General features: G+C 34.3%; 1 protein-coding gene across 1 annotated transcript; it reads right to left on the reverse strand.

Annotated features, from left to right (window-relative positions):
- Positions 1 to 13,361: 13,361 nt before the first annotated feature.
- On the reverse strand, positions 13,362 to 19,623 carry LOC148624798 (stress-associated endoplasmic reticulum protein 2-like). The gene is made up of 3 exons (XM_088567697.1): positions 19,430 to 19,623; positions 18,364 to 18,436; positions 13,362 to 13,710 (listed from the first exon to the last, which is right to left on the reverse strand). The coding sequence occupies exons 1-3, from the start codon at positions 19,514 to 19,516 to the stop codon at positions 13,673 to 13,675; spliced, it is 198 nt and encodes a 65-aa protein (XP_088423823.1). The 5' UTR covers positions 19,517 to 19,623; the 3' UTR covers positions 13,362 to 13,672.
- Between the last annotated feature and the right edge of the window lie 156 nt (positions 19,624 to 19,779).

The raw sequence follows: 19,779 nt of genomic DNA on the forward strand, positions 1-19,779 counted from the left end.
TTTGGTTGAATGCTGGAACAAATTATATAAGCAAAGGATTCTTCCAACAGATTTTAATATAATTCAGGGATATAGACTAGACAGGGAAAACAGACGCATATAACAAATAATATAAAATAACCAAAATAACACGTTTGAAGAAATAAAACTAAAGTAAACAAGTAACTTTGACTCCACTAATAACTAGGAGCATGAACCAGGTATACCGGTAGGGTAAGCGTCCTCTTCTTTTCAAGAACACTCGCCGAGTTGCATATAAAAATCGGGTATACGCCGTTCACTGTGGCTTAGTTTTATCAATGAAATTGAATTATATCACAGCTTCCATGATGTAAAGGTAAGGATGTATCCTTCTAATGAACAAAAAATTTGACTGATTGAGTAAACAAAAATACCAATCATGTAGAACTGATGAAAACTAACTAATTATATTTAAACAAAATAGCAAACAACAATAATACTTTCTTGATAAGTTCCCAGTAATATATAAAAGTTAAAAAGATTGAAATAGATCAAATGGCAAGGGTTATAAAAATATTCCTCTTTGGTCTATCATTCTCTTCAACTTCTCTATCAAAAGTGTACCAGATTTATTCTATCATCAATTTCACAGAATTTGTCTAGGTAAAATATATGCATCTTTTTAAGTACGTGTAATCTCTTCGTTCAGAAACATTCCACTATTCGGTATTTATTGCTTTTGTTCAACATTACAACAACTTAATTCACGGAAACAATTACATTTTAAATATTTCGTGCCATAAATAGTTCAATTATTAAACACACAATAAAGGAAAAGAAGTAATAAAATAGGATAATTCCGATCTAATTAGCATTTGTCTTTCCATTCATTATGATTGTTTGTTTATCTTTTACGGCCTAAGCGATGAGGACAGTTTTTACAACAGTGTAATCGTAAACAAATATCGCGTCGAAAAATAAGAGCCGATTCAAGGCGTGAAACGGTATCATCTGCATTCATTTTCGACATTGTTTATTCAAATAAAAATTGGAAGAATATGGCAATCAATTTTTAGTTTAATATTTAAACACTGTCCACCATGCCTAACCCCTAGCGCTGGTTTTACGGTTCCAACGCTGGATTCGCGGTTATTCTAACGCCGGTGTTTGCTAATTTTACGTCATTTCCTGAGCAAATAAGTGGGCAGCTTAAGTAAATTGCTTTAATATGAATAACAATTTTGATAATATATATATAGCAATATGAGCATTCGGTGCTACAATGGTCAAGCTAAAAGCAGTTGCTTGTATTCAAAGTTAAAAGTGTACTGTTTTCGCAAAAATAAAAAAAAAAGCAAATGTAAACAAAGCGAATTTTGTCTCATTTATAGCTTTTCCCAATTGAAACGGTCCGTCATGACCCTTGAATGCATATCCGGCAATCCTTTTGTTATCACTTAGTCTGCAGAGTTCTCAATTTTCCGATAAATGTTCTCAACTTCGTAAAAACACATTGTTTTGTTTTTTATTTAATGCTGGGTTTGAAGATTTTTGCATTCTTGCAACGACGGTTGCAACGGTACCATTTTGATACGAAAATTAGGTCAAATAGATGATTTTGAAACCTTTTGACAAGAATTGTCCTATATATGATGTGCATTTTGGCCTATTAAGACTTACAAGCAAGGCTCTCACAAGAACACAAAACAAACAAACAAACAAACAAACAAACAATCAAAACAAATATAATCAATTATATTTAACATTCTGTGTACATATTTTCTTACGTTCTGCAATCATCGTCCTCATGTACATAAAAAAGATGTCCCTTTACTTGGATTTTTTACCGTACCCTTAATTATCAAAGAGTAATCAAGGGAACCAAAGAACATAAAGTAACGTAAATAATACATACAAAGAAGTAAAAGTAAATGAGCAACTCGGACTCCACTCAAAACTGGGAGTATGGACCGGGTGCACTAATATATTAATAGTATTTTTTTCTTGTAGACTCTCATTCAATGAAATTCACACCTGAAATAGAGATAGCAAATGGTGGCATTCAACCGACAACGTAACATGGTTGTCAATTTCGATATTCAAAGTATTTACTGGATTCTGATAACTATATTCATTAAAAATTATTTTTTTGAATATACATTGCCAAAAATGAATGGAAGAGTAATCAAGGGAACCAAGGTTGGAACAAAACAGATAATACCATTTTGAACCTCTAAACAACTCTATCTTTTGTCGAAGCGATGTCAGCCATGTTGTTTACGATATGTAGTTTTGATTTAATCTTTAGTAAAAACGGTCATCCAAGGGGTCGTAAAAAGTGAACAACCAATAATAATGCAAGAATAAGATATATGATAATTAGATTGAATTATTAACATATAAATGAAATCCAAGAGGGGGCACTATAAAAATAAACAAAGTCGACCTATATTTAAAACATTTTTCAATGCATGATGAGAATAAAATTGTGATATTGTCGAAAAGGTGTACTTAGAACAGGACATGGAAAAAGCTCAGCGAAATCATAAATTTTACTGCGTCCTTCAGCCTCATTCAATATAAGGCTTTAATTTGGCGACGATTTATACACTTAATTCTAAGAAGAAAAAAAAAAAAATATTGGAATACATGAGGATATGAGGTATAGAATGATACTGGTGTTTTGCAATACATATAAAACTTTACAGGATATGGGATCATTGTAATAATCGCAGGGCGAGAGCTCTAATGTTAGTGAATTTCTTTATTAGAGAGCAGAAACCATCGAAACAGAAGTATTTACGTTATAAAAGGCATATGAACCATAGCAGAACATTTTTGTTTTAAAAATAAGCCACAAAATAAAATATCAAATGATAATGAAATCTCATTTATTGTGAGAGCATTGCTTCTAAGTCTTTATTGGACAAAACGCACATCAAGCATACGGGCATTTTTTTTAAAAATGTTTCAAATTTATCTATTGTTCCTAATTTTGGTATCAAAATGATACCGTTGCAACCGTCGTTGCAACAATGCAAAACCGTCAAAACCGTTAAATCAATATTCCGTGTTTATTTGCAAAAATGAGAATATTTATGGGAAATTTGTGAACTTTGCAGACTAAATGATGACAAAAGAAGTGCCCGATATGCATTTGAGGATCATGAAAGATCGTTTTGATATGGAACAGCTAAAATGAGACAAAATGCGCTTTGTTAACAATTGCTGATTACGAATGATTGAGAAAACGCTACACATTTCCTTTGCATTGGAAATCAAAATATTGGAGCTACTGTACTAAAATGATTTGATTGGTGCTTCTGTACTATACAGACATGGAAATAAAATAACACTAAAGACATAATAATCATTGAACAAGACTTCAGATTTGCCAATATATTCAAATAAAAAAAGTATATTTTTTATGCTGAATTTTAAAAAGTTCGAGAATCGGTTTAAAAATCTAAATTGTTTTCTACGTGCAATAAAATTAATACTTAAAATGAATGTTATCGTTTTTATTGATTTCATTGGAAAACCACCAAAGAAGTAAAGTAAGAAGATAAAAAAGCAAAAGGGCAACGTCTAGCCATCAACACATGGTAAGACTCGACTATAAGCTCTTAATTGTCCTGCTTCAAAAGTTACCAACTATTTCGCTGTAAATTGAGTTTTTATCTTAAAACTTATACGCTGCTCGATAGATTGTCAATAATAGATTAGCTTTTGGTACTTCAAGATTTAAGCCATCATTAAAAAAGAATAAAATTCTCTCCCTGATCTCTATAAGGCGGCCACAACTGAAAAACGAATACCACAAATTTCATAAAAAACGGGAGTGTACTCATTTGATCTAAAGAGTTCACTACCTTCAGCTTTGTTTAATTTCGAAATGAAGAACAAGATCAAAGACAGACTTCGATGCTTAATCCCAAACTTCTTTGGATATTTAAGATGAAAAAAGTCACCTAATCTATGATAATAAAGTCATCTATATATAAGTGAAAAAGGAAAAAATAAAGGATTGTGGCAACTTGCATTTTTTTTTCTTGGAATATGGTATAGATGAGGTCTGTCGCTAAGAAGTATAGGAAGGGATCAGCAATTAGATGTGCACAATACCGGTAAGTGTCAATCAAGATGCCTCCTTTCTGTTCAAAAATATCACCAGATTGAAAAATGAGTTGTCTATCAAAAGTCCCACTTAGAAATGATTTATTCATTTGTATATTTCTGGTAAAACTCAGAAATATTTTTCACAAAGTCAGATTTCTCGCCACCCATTAAAAGGTATCTTAAAACCTGCTGTTCCTGTCTTTTGTACCAGCGTTAATAGAAAACTTTCGGTATTTTTAGTTTTTGCTGTCGGGAAGTGGCTTAAAAGTGAGAAACAAATCTCTCAAGTTTTTTAATACTTAAAATGAAATTTTAATATATGATTCCATATAAGTTTCCTAGAAAATCTAAATCTAATAAATGTCAGTTCTTGTTTCTAAAGATTATGTATTAAGTACAAAGGAAACTTATGTAATGACTTTTACAGATATAGACGATGTTATTTGGTACTTTATCTACACATTTGTGATGCATGGCAGTATAGTACACTATTGCATCCGTTACAATATTCGAAGTTAAAATTCCGATTACTGCTTTGTTTCTGTAATATCGTATTGGTGTTATTTTACGGCCTGGGAACTAAACAGATTGTTTTGGCTATCAATTTTAATCTATATCTAAAGATACATAACACAGACTTTTAGACATAAATGCACGTGTAGCATGCAAAACAAACTCCGCCCATCTCTCACAGTATTGGCTTATTTTAATACATTACAGTTTCCGGGCATTTATGTCCCAAGTAAGTATATTTGGAAAATTTTTATTTTCTACAGACATTAAGTTCACATGAACGTGACTGGTAGTACTATCTCGAAATGGAGTATTGTGACAGGAGCAATCAGGATGTTCAGGCGCGTAGTTGAGGCCAAATTGAAGTGTAGGCAAAATCACGGCAGGGGCTCTGGGGGCCGCTTAAGACCCCAGCAGGTCCAGGGGACGAAGCCCCCCCCCCAAGCTCCGCGGAGATAGCGTTTTAGAGCATCATTTATACCTCTCCTGGATGTATTTTATCTAAAAAAAAAAACTTTTTAAAATGGCAAAATTAAGCTTTTTTGCCTAACGGCAGCTACGCGCCTGGAGTTTTAATTCGAATTCTCATAATATTCTTGTTCTCTTGTTTAACGCACATCATAGGAACAATTCTGGTGAATTCCGTATTCAGATACATAAAACATCTACAAATTAGTACAGTAATCCAGATCAGGATGAAAATATATTAAGTTGGACGATTCACTAAAAGTGCATAAAAGAGGTTAAAAGAAGGTCAGAAGTATGCAATGAACTTTATTCACTGGCCATACAATGTGTTACTTGGGGTAAGAGCATATGCCTACATGAGTTAATGATCCTGAAACCTTAACTATAAACCGTCATCAGTGAATATAATGTACATATACTTCGTATTTAATGGAACAAAAATATAATACTTAATACAATTTATGATTTAAACTCGTTTATATTGGACGGTTGTTACTTAATCACTAAAGACTGTGAATGTTATCTGACAATGTCCTTACAATGATTTATGTTTCGTCACAGATGACCGTGGTCATTGTTCATAAAGACATGTGAATAAATGGACCTTGTTCTTATTTATGACTATGGCCAAAGATTCAAGACAGTGATACCAATCAGCTAAATGTCAGTCGTTCAGTGTCCAATACCGATTGTGATTACGTTACTTGCGATCTCGATGCAGCAATCGTCACTGCACTCATAACCGCTCACTTCACTATACATGCTCCCGGACCAGTCACTGCTGCAAAAGTTGAAAAAATCTAACGACCCGTAATTTCCACAGCATGAACATGCGAATGTGCATATTTCGAGTCTCGATGGTCCAAAAGTCGCCGGCCGTATAATTGTTAGAATGAGTAACTTCGTAAAGACTAAACACGTTTCTGTTCACGACTTAGAAAACAGGCCTGTGTGCGCAAATTATTTATCAAGTGTCCTACATGTAACATTGATGTGAATCACACTGCCACTGTAGTAAAAGATGACCTCGCTAGAGGTATATCAGAACCGGACATACAACATGAACACCTTGGTGATAAAACTCAGTACATGACGCTTGTGGGAGTTTCACAATTTTCGAAGCCAAAGAGTTAGGGAAACGATTTCTGTCTAGATTATAGGATTCGCATGACGATTATGCAGCCAGTAGTTCATAAAGGAAGTCATACAATCAGCCGAAAAGGACAGATATTCAATCTGCACATATTATGGAAAAAAGACACAGTAAAAGTGAATCGGCTAGTGGTAGAAAGACAGAGTGTTCTGCATACGGACATAGATGCACAGACTGCAATCGGGAACAGAACTATGAAAATGTCTGCCGGAGCAAGGAAAAACCCAAGACAGGAACGCCCGGCGGTCACAATACCAATGGGTATGAAAAGGCTGAGTTTAACATTCTGTGTTGCGTATCCACCTCATCACAATCACATCAACACAATAAACGGACACTGGCTCCATTTAACAATCTGACAGATACATTGATATATTAATCATCAATATCCTAACTGTACATTGATTTCACAATCAGATCATTGTCGGGGGACTATGAAGTCTTTGAATTCTGTCTAATCACCTAGACAAGCACCATTTGAATGTCTGCGATCGCAGACTCGGGATGCCAAAGTTGTCTCTCTGGCATAAAAGCCATGCCCAGACTTGGAATGAAACAGTTCGATCTGATTCCTGTAACAATAAAAATGCTCACAGCAAATAACAAGGGTATTACGATTCTCGGTGCCACCATCCTCCGGATATCGGAACAAGGAAAGATTGTCGAGACAAATGACATAAATATACAAATGACTTATATAACTGACAATTTAGACAAACTTTTTGTGAGCAGAGAAGCTTGAGTTGTCCTCGTCACGATTTCTGAAAGTTTCCCGACTGTTGGCGAAATCATCGAACCACAACGTGCTGTGCTTATAAAAGCTCCAGCAAATACACGTAACATCAATGTGATTGGAAGTATTAGTGGACTCATAACTGTTTGTGACTGTCCCAAACGTTAGTTACCACCTTCGCCATACACAAAGTTACCTTACATCGCGTCTCAATCAAATCGCTCGAAATTGAGAGAGTTTCTCCTTGAATACTAAAAATCAAATACATTAAATGTTTGTTACCACCAGCTATTACCTTGAATTTATGGACCTCTAATGCGATTGATGATCGATCCAAATGCCGAAAATGTTCTCATTATATACCAGTATCAGTTCCCCAACTATTGACAGGAAGAGGTTAAAGCCAGGCTTGACGTCCGTATCGGTGTTTTGGAGCCAGTTCCTATCGGGGAACCAGTCATTTAGATGGTTGTATGTGCAAAGAAAATTGACACACCACGTTGTACTTTTAACCTCTCAACGTTCACGCTACGAGACAAAGTCAACATATACATCTCCGCCATTTCACCAAGCAAGATCAGTTCCTCAAGTAAAATGGAAGAGTCTATGACGCTTGAAATGGATACTACAGTGTATCTATTCAAGAGACAGACCGACATCCAACCACTTTCATCACACCTTGGGGTAGATATCGCTATAAATCGGGCCGGCAGGGTAACATCGCTTCTGGTGACATTTATGCACGGCGAAACGACGAAATAGTGGCCGAAATACCGAACAAAACAAAATGTGTAGACGACGTTCTGCTGTGGTCTACTTCATTAGAGGAAAGTTTCTTTCAGGCTGTGCAATGGCTTGACATATGCGGCTGATATGGCGTTACACTGAACCCTAATATGTTCGTTTTTGGACAAGAAATAGTAGAAATCGCAGGATTCGAAATCACCTCAATTATCGACTTCCCAACTCAAAGAAGTATTACCGATGTCAGATCATGGTTTAATTTGGACTAGTAAACCAAGTATCATATGCATTCAGTATGACAGACAAAATGCTGCCGATGTGGCAATCACTGAAACCCGGGACACCATTCTTTAGGGATGATCATATTGGCGCGCTTTTCGAAGAGTCAAAAGCCGTCATTATTGATGCATTTGAGGAGGGTGCACTAATATTCGATAAGTCGAAACCAAAATGTCTCGCAACTGTATGGTCCAATTCAGGGATTGGATTCTGCTTATTTCTGAATCATTTCACTTGCCCAGAAGAGCAACTATTCTGTTGTCGAACAGGTTGGATGATTAACTCGTTGGAAGCGGATTTACGCACTCGGCTGAAATCGTGGACGCCCTTGACAAGGTAAGATATTTCAATCTTGGGTGTGAGGATTTTGTCATCGCAGTCGATAATAATCCTTTCTTGAAAATATTTGAGGACAATTCGATTCACGTCTAAGGGACTTAAAGGAAAAGTCCCTCCTACACTGATTCCTTATGGTTCATGTGACAGGTGTCAAATATCTTACTGCGAATGGAGTTCCTCGTCACCCAACAGGATATTCTGAAAAACAAAGCTCTTCAAGACGATATTGCAATGATCTGTTATGAAACATCCTGTATGCCTCTAATTCCTCCAACAGCGATCTTGTCAGGCGTACGGATAGCGAAATCTGGATATGGAGAAGATGAGATAGACGATAGCATTTGTACATCAGCTGTGCACTCATTGGACACATAATAAGTAAGGGCAGTTATTTGAGACAGAGTTCGTACCGCCACAAGTAGTGGTGATATCATGATTGAACTATTAAACCTCAGATATTCCGGAATACAAGAATATTTTCATGATCTACCAGCGTATCTACGAGAATATTTCCAATACCGTGGGCAGCTCTATACTATAGATGGCGTTATATTATACAAAGATCGCGTTGTTATACATCCTATCTCCGACAAGAAGTTCTCACAACATTGCATTCTGCACATCAGGGAATAACCTCCATGATATCAAGAGTAGAATCCTCTGTCTTTTGGCCAGGTATTACGCCTGCAATACTAGTAACTTCAATTGGAGCTGGATGTAATCATTGTAATCGGATATCACCTTCTAATCCGAGTGCTCCACCAACACCTATAATAATCACCTGACTATCCATTTCAAGGTATTTGTGCCGATTACTTCCACTACCAAGAGATAGGCTACTTATTCATAGTGGACCGATATTCAAACTGGCCTACTATTGAACGATAGTCAAATGGCGCAGCAGGCCTTGTATCTTCACTGTGACGTACATTTGTCACTTTTGGAATCCCGGACGAACTAGCTTCTGATGGCGGGTCCGAATTCAGAGTAAATATAAATAGAAAATTCTTGAAAGGCTGGGGAATCAGTCATCGCCTATCGTGTGTTACTTTTCCACACAGCAACTGTCGCGATAAGGTTGGAGAAAAATGTTAAACGTCTTATATCTAACAAATTGGGTAAAGATGGAGACCTTGATACAGATGCATTCCAACGTGCTAAGCTTCAATACAGGAATACGCCTGTTAGGGACATGAAATATTCGCCAGCTGTATGTATGTTAAAGTATCCAATCAGAGACTTTATACTGATTCCTACGGGAAAGTATAGTCATCAAAATATGTGGAAAGATACACTTGACGCAAGAGAAGAAGTACCGCCACAGTAAACAAGGAGAACGGTGATCTAAGCACACTAAGAGACTAACACCACTATTAACTGGTGATTGTGTTTGCATACAGAATCAGATGGGAAATCATACTTTCAAATGGGACAAAACCGGGGTCATTATTGAGGATCGCCAATTTGATCAGTACGTAATTAAGGTCTACAGTTCAGGGAGGTCACACTTCGAAATAGCAAGCTTCGTAGGAAGTACATTCCTGTTAAGAACTTATAAGCAACCCGAACTATTCAGGATAACGAAATTTGGAGTAAGACAGCACCTCTCCCAGATCTCTCGACCGAGGTAGCATTCAAACCAGCTATGGACGGACCTTCAGTTGGCCTCCACGTAATCAGGAAACCTCCCCATAAGGTTCAGACTCATTGCTTGTTTCGTACAACAAGATTAAATATGACTCCAAATATTAAACTATCTGGTATTCAGCCTTCGGAACGATGTCATCTTGATTTCAGCGATGCCCGCAACGATACCACGATTTTTGGCAAGCGGATATTGTCATTCGGGACGAATGACAATACTCGCTATCCAAAAATTGTAGCCATTCCGTTAATTAACAATGCCTCTGAATCGAACCAAACAAAGATATCCGAACGCCAAATGTTGAGCAACGTAAATCGAGACGTATCAGACGTCCCCCAACTTTGCTTTCTGACTGCAATATGGACTGATATTCCGGTGCTTTTGGAAAAACTAAATGGAACAGAGTTAAGCATGTTTCTTAAACGATTTATTTCCGTATTTTGTATTCTCTAATGTGCATGACATCAATTTTCTAGCAACCCGTAAATGAACATTAATCACAAGCCCGCTCAAAAACTTTGGGGTGTTCGAGGATTTTTAACTTAATAACTAATGACTGTGAATGTTATCTGACAATGTCTTTACAATGATTTATGTTTCGTTACAGATGACCGTAGTCATAGTTCATAAAGACATGTGAATAAATGGACATTGTTCTTATTTATGCATGTTTGAAGAAAAAATACAGAATACAATTAAAAAACGCAGAACCCAAAAGAAAGCAGTGGTAACTATAAGGAAACATTTACACCAAAACTTGAAGCATATGACGCAAGTGTGCGTATAGGGTTTTTGTCTTTGTTGATCTAGAAATACCCGCCGTATTAGTCGTACCAATCCTATAATTATACAAAGATTAAGAAAACTGATAATTTGAATAAACATATCTTCATGGCGGAGACGGAATTAAACTCCATATCGCAAAATTTGAAAGGTTGGATATTATATATCAAATACATATATATTTGGACCAGTGATTTAGAAGCTTAAGTCCATGTTTTATTCGAATATCTTATCTTTTATATGTCATATTAAATGATATGTGAACAGATAATTTGAACTTCAGCATTCAGATCCAATAATTTTGAAAGCCAAGAAAGCCGTTTATTCTGTATATCACGAGGATATGTAGTGTATATGTCAGAGACAAAAATCCCACTGGGATGAAAATGTCAGCCCAAGGCCACCCATTGGTCTTCCATGAACGATGAAATCCTCATACCACAGGGCAGCTGCAGCTGGCCCCGAAACATCATTATGCACAGGTAAAGTGAAACTCTATACTCAAGTAACATAAAAAATAAACGTTTAAGGTGAAAACGAAACGACACACACAGAAGCCAGAAATTCCTGACTTGGGACAGGCGCAAAAAATGCGGTGGGGTTAAAGTGCTTTGGCGTGATCACAACCCTCCCCCTTTAAAATCTGGCCACTGTGGGAAAAATATTACACAATTAAACGCACCTAAAAATCAGTTCATAAAGGTCTGAGCCCTGTTCGAGTGGAAATTAAGAAAATGAATATAAATTACACAAATATACAAACTAAGGACTACTAGCAGTTAGCTGACATGCCCCCTCCAGACCAGTTTAAACCTACAAAAAGTTACGTCCCCATCATATGTCGGATCAATCCAAATTCTTCCCATGTGAGGTCGAGAACCACGGTACATCATAAGTCATACAATAAGGACACACCCCATGTCATGCTAAAAACTGCTTTAAAATATAGTGTTTTTAATTCGTATGTAGACCCTATGTGAGAATCAAATTGAATGTTAATACCATAAATCCTATCCTTAACGATTTGGCAACAATATCATAACTATATTCCTTACGAATGAGCCTATTCAACGATTAAATTAATTTATTGGGTGAGTATCGAGCTTTCCGCGCTTTTTGTAATATATTCCCGTTAAACAAAGGGAGAAAGATACCAGCAAGTATTAATCCTTTACAAATACGTGTGTATTTGAGAGGGAGTTCCTTGTATCGGTTAAAATCCGAAACATTGTTACAAATAAGAGGAAATCGAACCAATTGTGATATGTAAACACCATTTGATCGTGACACGGGAACATCACTATCTGAAAAAAAGATAGTCGACATGCAATAGGGAATGAAAAATCATCCTTTTTATCGTAAATTTTAGTATTAAATTTACCATTATCGAATGCCTGAAACAGAATTATGAAAGTACTTAATTTAGAACGATTTCGACACAAAAATAATTGTATACATCTTCAGAAAGACTCGATCACTATTACTATCATTAAATTCTGAGTGCCATAACATAACTTCCGTACAACCTTCATCAAAAACTCACATATTCGAAGATGACAAGAATGATCTCAGTGTAGACCCCAAAGGTTTTTTTTGAAAGCAGAAGACACTTACTCGACCAGTTATGTGGTCAGTGCTCCCAGTATTTAGTGTAGTCCGAGCTGGTAATTTAATTTTGAAAGGCATGCAGCAACCATTTTATTCTTGGAAGTTACGGATTTCCTTCCGCGACAAACCTTTTTTGCAAATTATTTTTTGCAACAAGTTGAAAATATTTTTTTCTTCAATAAACGGCTATTATAAGCTAAAAGTTTTTTTTCCACATTGCTGGCGATTTTTCTCCTCTAAATTGATTACAATCTTCAATTCTTAGTACATTTTTTCTACAAAAAATAAAATGCTTGCTGCCTCAGTCTTCATGTTCTTCGTTGTGTGTGCCTATGTTTTTTTATCCTTATCCCACCATTATGTTTATTTTTTTTTGCTTGAAACCTGGTTCTCATGATTTCCCTTCCTACATGTATATGCGCACACATCTGGCACAAGAATTCAGTCTTTAGAAGGACTCAGATGGGATCAAACACCGTACCTCCCATCCTGATAATCAAAATGCTTAAAAATGGCCACTTTGGTGGTTAGTTGCTATTATATTTAAGAATGCTTCAAAATGGAGGTGTGCATCCAGATAATTTGAAAAGGGGGCGCATGAAATTAACAAAAATTTCCAACAAAAAAGAGGAGGAAAGTTCTAACCCATAAAACCCCTTAGATATGCTACTGAAATTTTGGATACACCCCTGGGTCCCACACCTAACTCAGCCTACTATCATCACAATAACCTACATTGTATAAATCACATGCCCTGTATATGCAAAAAAACTTTGATATTATCTCAGGTATCCTAAATAAATGGCAAATCATGTAAGCAATGCTTTGAACACATATAACAATTTTTTTTACAAATATTATATTTTTTCTCAATATTACATTGTATTTACACATACATAATCAAAAAGTCATGATAATTGATGATAAATACTCTCTTATGTGATCCCTAATATCATCAAATTTTCTTCAACTAACAAGAGATCATAAACAAGTCCTCTGAAGACAACAAAGCCTCATTCAAATTAAAAACAGTTTTAATTAAATAAAATCTTTGACGTAGATTGCATTCTCAATAAGAGATATCAACACAACAATGAACATTATAAGGAAAAATGGCAGCAGGTTATAAACAAATGCTCTCATCAGAAACAATAAAACTGTCACTGACTAAAAGCAACTGACCAATTTCGACATCTAAACCAGTATGCTGCCACAGTCATATAAAATATAATAACATGAGTCCAATTCCATGGTCCAAAATTCCTTGATCCCAGAGACATAAAAAGGTTCTTTGTTTCCACTGATAATAAATGTTTTTGTGAGGTCTTTATGTCATTCTGATACTCTGGATAATTTGGAATACAGCTGAAAATAGATAAGAAATTTGAAAATTGGTGTACAATATTGATATATAGTTATACACATTTGTGAATCTCAATTTTCATTTCACTCTGCAACTGTAGTATTTTTAAAAAAAATTATTTCCTATTAATATGTCAGGCTGTGGAACAGAGCCATGTACTAATGAGTGCTGTCCACAACCCAACATACATGTATTTTTTGTCCAAACAAAAAGCAAAGGGGTACCAATTTAAGTTTTAAGCTCAAGGGTCATGATCAAGTTGCTTCACAATATTATCCAAAAAAAAATCCAGTTATGATGCCAACAAATAATACTCATGTATCATGAGTAAATGAAGGGAATATAGGGGTGATCAAGAAATTAACAAATATTCTAACAAAAGGGGGAATCCATCCACAAGACACCTTCCTGTTGATTTCACAATGAAATACATGCACAACTGACCAAACAAGATATAATAATACAATACTTCAACCTTTAACAAGTTTTTTGACATGTTACATATAACTGTTCTCCTTGCTCTCCCCTTAGGCAACAATTTAAATATTTTTGTATTTAATTATCATCTGAAAAATGAGCTACATTATTTCATTACATATGTACATGCACATTTTACTTTTACCTTGTTAAATGTTTTAAACAGATTCAACTGACAAAGGAATTGGCATTTGGTGTTCAAATGTCATTCCTAAATTTGTACCATGTACAGAAGTATAACGAGTTACATCTGAGGTGGTGATTAATTAACACTACATGCATGTACATTCACAAGTCTGAATCTCCTTTGACCCCGCAACCCTCCTCCTCTTTTTTATTTGGATACTGATATGTCAGAACAGACATGAATTATATTTAAAGCCTTAAATCCAGGAAATGTGTCTATGAGACAAACAGTAGTTAGTATTGTTTAATTTACTAGAACGTTTGTTTTTTTTTTCTTTTCCCACATTTGAATGAAATAATATTCATTTTCTTGTAGGTAAAGAATACAAATATACATGCTTCCAATAACAACTTAATTGGAAAGGTCCATACACACACAATGTAAGTAAAATTAGGATGGATTAAGGAAAGTAAGGGAACTCATACTGTTTTTTTTGTTTTTGTTTCAAGTTTTAAGATAATTAAAGTATTTTTTGGCACAATGTTTGGTTTTCCAGGGATAAGTTGTCCAAATGACCAGGCTACCATTAACACAATTTCTGTATTCTTTATCTTTCTTATATCACAAGTTTTACCCTATAGAAATATAGTACATTTAGTGTCTATTTGAATTTATATTACATGTAAATGTATATGAATGACATAAAAAGTTTATATACATTTAGTAAAATATAAGTAAAATGCATCATGTAAAGAGTTCATGTACATACATGTGTTGTAAAAACAATTACATGATACATGTATTACATGTAGGTTAAATTTAAACAAATGTATGTTCAAGTCATAGAATGCACTTTAATCTTCTGCACCCTTATTCTTCATAAATATGTAAATGATTTTGTGCTTATATAGCCATTTTTTTACAAGCACAAAATCATGTACATGTTCTATCACTACAAATGAATATGCACAAACATATTTTTACAATGTTAAATAAAGCATACATGTAGTATAAAATCAATGTACATATACATTTGTAGATTTTGTTCATATACATGTAAGATGTTCTCCTGGAAAAGTAGACTAAAGGTACTACTGTGTTTTACCCATTCTACTAGAAATGTCCCACTGTTTTTACATATATGCAAAGCAGATTATGTATCAGGATAATGTTAAGCACGAAATGTCACCTGCAGCAGATGGTGCTAGGGTGGTGATACAGTTTATTGCTTGGAAAATAAACAGACTAAATAAAAAAAACGTGTACTACTGTTACAACAAAAAATACATGTACTAAAGTGTTTCAATATAGAAATTTTTTAAGGCATCAAATTATTTCCCAAAGTTCTGGCAGTTGAATTTCACTAAATCAAAATGTGTGAATGGTCTATGTGTTTAAAATAGTAGTACATTGTTTGTGACAGGACAGATAAAAAGTGTTAGAATTTAGATTAAACAAATCAGGAACTGCATAGACATACATGTATACATGTACCCAATATCTACACTAACTTTTGTCTAGTAAGGCACAGCACAAATTAAAATCAACTTTAAAGTCTGTAAAAAGTTTGACCTCGTTTAACTTACAGTGAAATTTATTAATTTACATATACATGTAGTAATCTGACTGAGCATCAGGCTACAGATTAAACCATGATATCACAGACTCCACTTCGCTGCTGCCTAATTTAATTTGAATTTTCAAAAAGGCCATGTTAAGTGAAATACAAAAAGTGTAAATGTAAGGTTTAAAGTCAAAAATGTATATAGACAATATTCTTTCATGGAATAAGTAAAGGGGTTTATAAAATAAATGATCTGATGGAGCTTGATGATACTTCTTCGTGCAATTAAATACATTTGTATAATGTGTAAATATTGTTCAATTAGATCTGTTTAATCTAGTTTCTATGATCACATTTCACCTCAGAAAATGCCTCTCTACCTCTTGTTTAAATAAGAGGCAACACAGCAGCTGTACTCATTAAATTTATATTGGTATATACATGTATATTAACTTCCATTAAGACATTCATCTTAGGGTCAGTTGGAAGGATATATAAAAAATAAAGATTTGAAATAGTGAATTTTTCTTGTTTGAAGACATGATTAACTTCGTCACTTCACAAATACTGTAAAATGTTTCTGGAAATCTAACAAATATTCATGATTGCTATCTCCAAATTTCCAAAAGCATTGAAAAATTAAGGAATACTATTTATCATAGCAATCACAAAGTAAGCTGATGGCAACTACATGTACACTGTATATTTGAAAATCGGAAGGGAGGTAACTAACATTTTGAATAAAAAAACCTGTACAATTTTATAATTCTTATACACACATGGATATTCAAAAATTAGACCTGTTCAATTGAAAGGATTTGTCAGATCAGCATGATCAGCTGGGCCGTAGAAATTTATCAAGAATAAATGATGGGCAGTCCATAAAATGGTGGTAGATCATACATGTACAAAATGTATGTGGATCGATTTTCTAATTGTCCATCATTCCTGATCAGCTGATTGCTCTTCAGTGATTACTTACCCATCATAAAACGTTCTCTCATCTGTTTAGACAGAAATTACCACCTTTTCAGTAAGATTTATGGCTTTTTTATTCAGTTTTAATTCTTTCAAATAATGTCCAACTAGAGGGAGTCAATCAGCTGAATTAGGGTCAATTAGCTGTTATGGGCAGGTACAATGTATTGTATTCATAAACGGTGAATCAATCAGCTGAACTTGGGTCAATTAGCGGTTATGGGAAGGTACGACATATTGTTTTAAAAAATGGTGAATCATTACAAAACATCAAAATAAAGAAAGGCCTTTAGACTTTGAAAAAGGACAGGGCGCCATAAAAAGGAGACAGGGTGTCACTTGGAAAATTGGTTGACAACCCTGTGAAAACAGCCTAGCTGGAACACTGCAATATACAATGAAGAGCTGCACTTTAAGTGAATGATACACCTGTTGCCCTTTCAACTTGTCCTTATGCTTTCAATGAATTTATATGATTAACTAGAAGTACTGTGAGCCCTTTCAAATACGCTCCCCCCAAAAAAGTAAATAAAAAATGCACTATCATAACAAAGGGTCCGTTTTCAACGAAAAAATTTCCTTGGCTGTTTCCACCTTTTTTTAAAGAGTAAAGCTTCATAACACAGAAACGTAAAATTTGACATTTATACAAATTGGAAAGGAGCTTACTTCAATAGATATGAACAATTCATAAGTTTCATAAAAGAAGGTGAAAGTGTTTTCGAGTTATTGTTCGAAAACTTGAAAATCCCCATTTTTTCATGTATAAAAATTTATGACACGGAAACGATAAATCTGAAATTTATAAAAATCGAAAAGAAGCTTATGTTAACAGATATGAACAATTCATAAGTTTCATAAAAGTGGGTGAAATTGTTTTAGAGTTATTGTCCGAAAACTTGAAAATCCCCTTTGTTTTAAGTATAAAAATTATAAAAATCAAAAGGGAACTTATGTCAATAAATATAGACAATTCACCAGATTCATAAAAGTAGGTGAAAGTGTTTTAGAGTTGTTGTCCGAAGTGTTGACGATGGACAGACAATGGTATACCATAATACGTCCCGTCTTAGATGGGCAAATAAAAAAATGTATCTTCCTTCAACTACTTCACCTGAATTACTCTTGTTCAGTGTCCAAGGTAGCTATAAATAGAATAGTTGTTCCCAAAGTCTTTTACAACATACAGAATTTACTTCAGTCAAAAAAAGCCTGCATTATCCAAATAAACTTGTCAGAAGTTTTAACATGTACATTGTACATCAAAATGCCTTGAAAGACAAAGAAATACAAAATATGTAATTTGTAGCATAACAATATTAAATAATTCAAGTGTGTCCAATTGATTTTGGTAAAACATGCTAAAGTGACATTTTTGTATCACTGTGCTAAACAATCCAGCCATAATGTGTGCATCTTATATTTAATTGTTTGTAAAATTTGTAAATATAAAAAAGGTATATCACACAACAATGTACAATGTTAATTAAATAAGTAACAATACATTACCTGAGCCACAGACAACAAAGATGAATAATGCTAACAGCCATGGCCCAACAGCATACTTTTCTTCAGCTGGTTTCTAGAAATGGAATTATAAAAAAAACTTAATGAATGTCTTCATGTAGATGTACTTGTAACATACCCAACAGGTTATGCAAAACTTCTTTAAATCATATCAAACATCTTATAGAAGATCTATGATTAACTTGTATGGCAAGGAATTTTAATAATGAGTTACTTCTAGAAGAAAGAGCATGTATTTACAAAACTACTAGATGAAACCCAACAATATTTCAATGCTTAGTGTCAGGGATAAAAATAAGCAGTCACCCAGTAGCCCATGGCTACTAGATTTTGAGCTGGGCTACCAAACTTTTGGTAAAATTTAGTTGAACATATGGAAAGTGCTTAACAGAATATGGCCTGGACTACTAGCTTGTATCACCCAATTTTTACACCTGACTTACAATGATTTTCAAGCAATTCACAAATCAAATCTAAATTATGGGTGTTTGCAATAATCTACTTTGTTGCGGCAGTTCTAACAATTACGCTTTTCTTTAAAGGATTGTTTTTAAGTTGCTTAGTCCTCTCCCAATGACAGCTTAATCAAACAAGTATTTTTTATTATTAAAAACTTTTATTTTTAAAACATATTAACAGATTCAAAATAATTATTTTCAGACTGGCTTATTTTTTTTACACTAACATTTTTAAGAAGATTTTTTTAAATTTTGTTTTGTTTAAAACTGTGTACATGTTAATTGTTTACAATTTTTATCTAGTATAATGTATGTAGATGACGCATAAGAGACCCAATACATATATGGTAATTTTAAATATTTGAAAAAAAACTTAATTATGCCTTCAGTGTTCAGGCTCAGCACAAGCTGGTTGGTATTGTCTACACAGTAAAATAAGTGCATATATTGCATCAAGCTCTTAGGCAAAAAACCTTAACCACTTTGATAACAAGTATAAATAAGAAAGTTAAATGGATAAGTATAGGTCACTAAGAAACTTCAAAACAGCTGTGTACAGGTCAACAGCATGGAAAACGTCATTAGCTCACCAATGATTTAGGCACATTTCCTCGTGTCGTTATGTTCTTGCTGTGTTTTTCACTTGCAATTTTCATTCTCTGCTTTGTTGCTGGCATGGTTGTTGTGTCAAAGTGTATATGGTACCGGAATATAAAGGTAAATACAACGGAAAAGCTTTCCACGTCACTTTCGTAAAATACCGAATTGTAAAAGGGAAGTTAGACGAATTACTTCAGTCTTATCTCTTACGTAACACGAAATAGTCCAATGATTGAAGAAAAAAAATCCTTTTTGTAACGTTATGATCTTTTAACTGTTGAAAGAATTATACATTTTTTTTTCTAAAAAAATGATTATTGACCACTTTCAAAAAGAAATA

The sequence above is a fragment of the Perna viridis genome, chromosome 2, assembly GCF_037379345.1.
Source record: "Perna viridis isolate PV_CMFRI_1.1 ecotype Kerala chromosome 2, ASM3737934v1, whole genome shotgun sequence".
Lineage (NCBI taxonomy): Eukaryota > Metazoa > Mollusca > Bivalvia > Mytilida > Mytilidae > Perna > Perna viridis.

Bases quoted from the DNA above. Each gene is read 5' to 3' on its own strand.
- LOC148624798 (XM_088567697.1), bottom strand. From the start codon at position 19,516: ATGCCAGCAACAAAGCAGAGAATGAAAATTGCAAGTGAAAAACACAGC. The intron at 18,437-19,429 runs GTGAGCTAATGA...TTCCATTTCTAG, and splicing joins GAAATGTGCCTAAATCATTG to AAACCAGCTGAAGAAAAGTA. The intron at 13,711-18,363 runs GTAATGTATTGT...ATCTATTTTCAG, and splicing joins CTTTGTTGTCTGTGGCTCAG to CTGTATTCCAAATTATCCAG.